This window comes from Chiloscyllium plagiosum, chromosome 16 (assembly GCF_004010195.1).
Source record: "Chiloscyllium plagiosum isolate BGI_BamShark_2017 chromosome 16, ASM401019v2, whole genome shotgun sequence".
In the NCBI taxonomy this organism is placed as follows: Eukaryota; Metazoa; Chordata; class Chondrichthyes; order Orectolobiformes; family Hemiscylliidae; genus Chiloscyllium; species Chiloscyllium plagiosum.
This window is the reverse complement of record NC_057725.1, coordinates 35,499,322-35,506,211: the sequence shown is the minus strand read 5'-3', so window position 1 is coordinate 35,506,211 and position 6,890 is coordinate 35,499,322. Positions and strand designations below refer to the sequence as shown.

The 6,890-nt window shown below is 42.0% G+C and overlaps 1 protein-coding gene across 1 annotated transcript in view; it reads left to right on the top strand.

Moving 5' to 3' along the window:
• LOC122558091 (protein inscuteable homolog) overlaps positions 1-5,821 on the top strand; it is a 210,670-nt gene extending 204,849 nt beyond the window's left edge. The window contains exon 12 of the mRNA XM_043706410.1: positions 4,437-5,821. Coding sequence (XP_043562345.1) covers positions 4,437-4,565 — 129 coding nt within the window. The 3' untranslated portion in view covers positions 4,566-5,821. The remainder of the gene's footprint in view (positions 1-4,436) is intronic.
• Positions 5,822-6,890: the final 1,069 nt, after the last annotated feature.

The following is a 6,890-nucleotide window of genomic DNA, read 5'->3' as shown; positions in this document are numbered from 1 at the left end:
CACACTCCTCTCTGACCTGTCATCTCTATCCCTACCCCCATTCATCTATTGTACTCTATGCTACTTTCTGCCCACCCCCACCCCCCTCTCATTTATCTCTCCACTCTGCTGGCGCCCTGTCTCTATTCCTGATGAAGGTCTTTTGTCTGAAACATCTATTTTCCTGCTCCTCGGATGCTGCCTGACCTGCTGTGCTTTTCCAGCACCACTCTAATCTAGACTCTGGTTTACAGCATCTGCAGTCCTTGTTTTTACCTTAATGCAGTCCTGGTTGACTTTACTAAGAGCTAGTCCTCTTTGATCATGAGAGATGGCCATTTGATTGATGGGCAAACAGTGGGATTACTGCCTAGGCTGCTGGCCCATAGTGCAGGTGTGAGATTGACAATGCTGGCCTATCCTTGACTACTGGCAACAATTCAAGCTGCTTTGCTTTGAGTCTGAACTGAACAGCAAGACTAAACACAAGTACAGTGTGAATTTAAGATCTGGCTGAGGGTAAAAAAAATGCAAAAACTGAAAGTAGGGATTCAATGAGCATTCAGTTAGTGCAAACTGACTGTGCAACCGAAGAAAGCAAATGAGCAGCTTGATCCAATCTCTGAGCTGGATGCCTGTGCCTGTCTGTAAAGTGTTCTCACAGCAGCATTACAATGAAAGTTGCCAATGTGCTCCAACATACAGCATTTACAGTGTAGAAGCATATGGTATGTCGATCAGAGATATGTCATGATGATGTGATTAGGCTTGGTAGGTGTCAGGTGCCAATGTCAGTGAAGGTGGAGTTTGTGTCGGCACTGATCATGGAGTGTACCCTGAGATGTTGCTAGCTCCTACCCAAGATGGAGGTCTGACAGAGCAGTTTCTAAAACGTTGCTTTGGTGGGTTAGCAGCTTCATAAAGAATGAAGACAGTGGGTATAGCAGATGGAGTTTAATGCAGTAAGTATGAAGTCATGTGCTTTAATCAGAAGAATTAAAAAGCAGATTATTAGTTAAGTGGAGAGAAACGCCACAAAAGTATAACACAGAGAGATGTGGGATATTCCTGTGCATGAACACAAAAAGTCAGCATGGACTTGCAATCAGTAATTATGAAATCAAATGGATTTATTACTAGGGGATTGGAGTTTAAAAATAGGGAAGTTGTTTCAGCATCCAGCATGTTGGTGGGGCTGCACATGGAGTGCTGTGTACAGATTCAGCCCCTGTATTTAAGAAATAATATATTGGCATTGAAGGCAATTCAAATAGATTCACTGGGCTCAGTCCTGGGATTCAGCGGTTGACTCATCAAGAATGGCTAAATAGGTTAGGCCTTTATTCATTCTCCATCATCTCTCAGACCATCCACAACTTCTTCATCTCAGGGAAGCTCCCATCCACAACCTCTAATCTCATAGACCCGGAACCCCACACCGCCAATTCTACCTCTTACCCAAAATCCACAAACCTGACTGCCCCGTTTGACCCATCGTCTCTGCCTACTCCAGCCCCACTGCAGTTATCTCCTCATATCTCAATTTTGTCCTGTCCTCCTTGGTCCAGGATCTCCCCACACACATTCAGGACACCTTCCACACCTTCTACACCCTCCACTCCCTCCATGACTTTCATTTCCCTGGCCCCCAACACCTCATCTTCATCATGGGCATCCAGTCCCTGTACAACTTCCATCTGCCATGGCGAAGTCCTCCAAGCCCTCCATTTCTTCCTTGCATACTAAATCAGTCCCCCTCCACCAACGCATTCATTCGATTGGCTGAACTGGTCTTCACCCTCAACAACTTCTCCTTCAGTCCAAATGTATAGTTATGGGCACCCACATGGGCCCAGCCAAGCCTGCCTCTTTGCTGGATATTTGGAACAGTTCATTTTCCGCAGTTATACTGGTACCATCCCCTACCTCTTCTTCCACTACATTGATGACTGTATCAGTGCCACCTCATGCTCCCACAAGGAAGTTGAACAGTTCACTAACCCCACCAACTTCTTCCACCCTGACCTAAGGTCACCTGGACCATCTTGTATGCCTCCCTCCCCTTCTCAGTTTCCAGTGACCGAATCAACACAGACATCTATTTCAAACCCACCAACTGCCACAGCTACCTGGACTACACCTCCTCCTTCCACACCACACCACCCCCTCCCCTCCCCCCCCCCAATAAAAACACTATCCCTTACTCTCAATTCCTCCTCCTCCGCAGTATCCGCTCCCAGGAGGAGCAATTCCACTCCTAGACATCCCAGATGGCCTCCTAGTTAAGGACCTCAATTTCTCCCCTCATGTGGTCAACAATGCCCTCCAGCCCATCTCCTCCACTTCCCGTACCTCCACCCTTGAACCCCAACCCTCCAACCGCAACAAGGACAGAGTCTCCCGGTCCTCACCTTCCACCTCATCAGATACATTGCGCCATCCTCTGACATTTCCTCCATCTACAGTCAGACTCTAACACTAGAGATATATTTCCCTCCACACCTCTATCCGCATTCTGCAGTGACCATTTCCTCCAGACTCTCTCATTAGGTCCATGCCCCCCACCAACCCATCCTCCACACCTGGCAGCTTCCCTTGACACTAAACAAGGTGTAAAACCTGTGCCCACACCTCCACCCTCACCTCCATCCAAGGCTCCAAAGGATCCTTCCACACCTGGCAGAGATTTCTAGGCTGTTGCAGCTGTACAGGACATTCTTTTGGACATTTTTGGAATATTGTGAGCAGTTCTGGTCTTCCTCCTATCAGAAAGATGTTGTGAAACCTGAAAGGGTTCAGAAAATATTTACAGGGATGTTGCCAGGGTTGGAAGGTTTGAGCTTTAAGGAGAGGCTGAATAAGTTGGGGCTGTTTTCCCTGGAGTGTTGGAGGCTGAGGGGTGACCTTATAGATGTTTACAAATCATGAGGGGCATGGATGAGGTGAATAGATATGGTCTGGGTGGGGGAGTCCAGAACTAGAGGGGAAAGATGTAAAAGGGACTTAAGGGGCAACATTTTGACGCAGAGGGTGGTGTGTATATGGACAGCATGGAGGAGTAGGGTTAATTTTGGTTTGCTATAGTCAATAACTAACACAAATATAATGGCTTCCTTCTACATTGTAATATCCTACATTTCTACAGTAAAAATCAGTCATAAAATTCAAACGATTATCATAAAATATTATAAATTGAGATGGATTGATACCAAAAGCAAAACTACTAAAGGCGGACAGAATATATGCCAGAACAGACTCTACTGCCTGGAGGTGCAAGGTATAAAATCGTCCTCTTAGCAGAATTTGCATGGAGGTTGCCATTTTGAGAGTTGATTTGAAATGATTGATGAACTGCTATCACAAAAATAGTACTTAATTTTTCAGACTGGAAGTGCTAGTACATACAAGATATTTAATGCCATATATGTAGCAGTAATAGGATGCATCAGGAATTCAGATAGATACTAAGCTTAAGTGATAAATGTTGTGTAGCATGAAAGGTTTATTTCCTCTATTCTATGGGAAAAAATGACTCAGGGCTCCAATTCTTGAACAGTGCTGTATGTCGGAAAAAGCATGTGGCAGAAAGCTTCTCGGCACTCATTTTGAGGAATAACCTGAAAGTAGCTACATGGATGGTGAACATTAAAGCTACTGGCAAGCTTAGAACTGCATTCAAGTATGAGTCGATGCCTCTCAAAAAAAATAAACTTGCTTAAGATTTTAAAAACTTGCATTTTGATGTAGTGCCTTTCCCAACCATAAGACTTCAAGCCAACTTTTCAAGCAGCAAACAGGTTATGTCATATAATTCTAAAGTCAGCAAATGAATGAAAGGAAAAAGAGAAGTTTCTGGAGAATTTCAGTACATCTGGTAGCATTTGTGGGGAGAAAGCAAAGTTAATGTTTCCAGTTCTGAAGAAGGGTTATTGGACTTGAAATGTTAACTCTGCTTTCTCTCCACAGATGCTCTGGAATGGCTGAGTTTCTCAAGCTATTTCTGTTTTGTTTCAGATCGCCAGTATCTGCAGTTCTTTGTTTTATTTGAATGAATGAAAAGATTGGGGGAGGAATATTGACATAGACATGCCTGGAAATTTCCTTTCTCCTGCTAATCATAGGATCTTTAAAGGCCATTAGAACCAATAGCCAGGAAGAAAAATACATGCAAAAGAAATAAAAGCATAGGCTAGCAATGTGAAAATAGAAGTGGTGATAAATTACATGGTAAAAGTATTAAAAATACATCTCGATAAATAGATTAAGATAATATATTTAACGTAAAACAGCTGAATTAACAAACAAATGCCTCTTCACAGCAAATAAATTTATTATAAGAAGTGTTACGTTATGCACTGTCACTATGTTTTACAGGTTCTGGCCAGGCATTAGCTCTTAACTAATTCAGTTGTTATATCAATATGATGTTTTCTGATCTATGACTCTGTCTATTCTAGGCAGCATTGCGGAGACTGGCAGCTTCCTGTCCACAAAGCTTTGAGGAATCAGACTACCAGCAGCTAATTAAACCTCGGCTTGTAGACTCTTTTTTGCTCTGCTCGAATATGGAAGAAAGTTTTGTCTGAAAGTGATCTGGAAAAGTCTGAAAGACACTTGAAGTCCTGGATTTAATCACAACTGCTTCAGAAAAGTGCTACATTTTAATGCTTTCATTCATAAAACATAAAGCAAATGCTATTATAAATTTTACAAGGAAACATCAATGGAAAGTGCTGCAATGTTTCATACTGTTGAACATTCTCAAAGGATGTGCCTCCAGTCAAATCTCATTCTACCATAATCACACTGAACATTTCTGCACTAAGACATCAACAAAACTTATTTGAAATATGTGGAAAATTTTGTTTCCTTACTTCACTTCCCAGTGGACTAAAATGTAATCCATGATGACCAGAAACTGACTTTGCATTTATATGCTTGGAATGAACATTCCTTGGCTGCACTATATTCAATCAAATCATTCCCTATTAAGAGAGTGTGGATGTCCAATGTCACTATCCTTCACACATAAGGAAGATTTTGGGCCCTGAGGTAAACAAAATTATTCAGGAAAATTTACTGGGATAATTTTCAATTTCCATTGGCAGGTGGATGATTTGTTCACCCACTGAGAGGTGCTCAGGTAAAACATAAATCCTTCAACATTTCTAGTTACCTCATTCTTAGCTCATGTGTTACTCTAAGCTCTCTCTCTGTCAGACTACAGCAGTCCCAATAACAGTTTTCCTGCTTTCCTTTGAGGAATATGGGAAGAGTAGCAGTTGATTTGTTCCGTTAAATGCTCCCTTATTCAAAAAGAACATAGCTGATCTGGTTTTTTTCTCTGAGTCCATAGTCATGAATTTCCTTCACTATGAAAAGTCTATATAACTCAGCCTTGAATAAATTCAATGACTCAGTCTCCACTACCTTCTGGGGAAGATAATTCAATATACTAATGGCCCTTTGAGAGAAAATGTTCAATGGGCCAACTAATAACACTCTAATAGTTTTGCTGCTTCTGAGAAACACCCAACTATTTTGTGTCTCTGAGCTATTCACACTGCTTTCCAAGTTTCAGGCAATTTTGGTGAGTCTGGAGTAAACAAGACTCTTCAGGAAAAGATACTGCGATAATTTTCAACTTCCATTATTGGGTGGATGATTTACTCTGCCAGGTCTTCACCCAGGAGGCGCAGTTAAAAATTAACCCATTGTCTTCAAAACTTTATTCTTTAGAAGTTACATAATTACTGTCAACAGCTCCTTTTTTTTGATTACTTACAGTGTGGAAACAGGCCCTTTGGAAACAAGTCCACACTGACCCTCCAAAGAGCAATCCACCCAGACCCATTCCCCTACACCTAACACTGTGGGCAATTTAGCATGGCCAAATCACCGAACTGACACATCTTTGGACTGTGGGAGGAAATCTACGCAGACAATGTGCAAACTCCACACAGACAATTACCTGAGGCGGCAATTGAACCTGGGTCTCTGCCGCTGTGAGGCAGCAGTGCTAACCACTGTGCCACCGTGCCGCCCAAGTCGGTGTGGACTAGTTTGCAGTTAAAGGAAAAAAAGTGGACCTCTTTCTGAGAGTGATTTGTCTGTTTTCCTCTGAGGCTGTGTGTCCGCTTTCTCTCAGCCTCCAGCTCCTCAATGTTTGCCTGTCCTTTAAGTTTCCTAGCCCACACGGTTTTGTATCTAACTTCCATCATATTGATATTGTCTCCAAGTTAAGTCGCAATGTCATCTGGATAAGGATTTCTTTTTAATCAAAGAAAACTACAATTAGTAGGTTTATAACTCTTCAGGAACTTATTTTCAAAAATTCTGAAGATTCCACAGATCCTTTTAAGAAATGTTTCTTTCTGCACTGTTTCCCGGTCTAGGATCCTATCACATGTGACATTGCTGCTCCTTTAAAAAGATTATTCTTATTCAGGATTGGGGGAAGTGACTCAAGAGAGCTGAGAGATAAATGGGAGGGAAGTTTTTTTATGACAGAGGTCATAAAGGCAGAGGTTCTGATTTGTCCGGAAATACTTACTTGAAAAAGCTTTTAAGTTTTTTTTAAAATACTTATACAATGAAAGGGGAATGGCCAATTCAGGGGTTTGGTTTGGTTTTAGCAAGCTGTCTGTTTGAAGCAGCTGGTCAAGGTTCTAACAGGGAACCCAAAGGAGCTGCTGGACCCAAAGAAATAGTTCCATGTTGATCCTCTCTCTCTGCAATCTCTCTCCTGTGTTTGAATTTACCTTCTTGCCAAAGGGTGTTATGGGATGTTACGGAAAACTGGAACAGTTCTTTGTTAAGTTGTGTTTTCATGTCGATTGGGTTTTCAGATAGGTTAAGTTATGCTAAATTTAGTTCTCTTTTGTTCATGCCTCATTCAGTAGTCGGTAAAT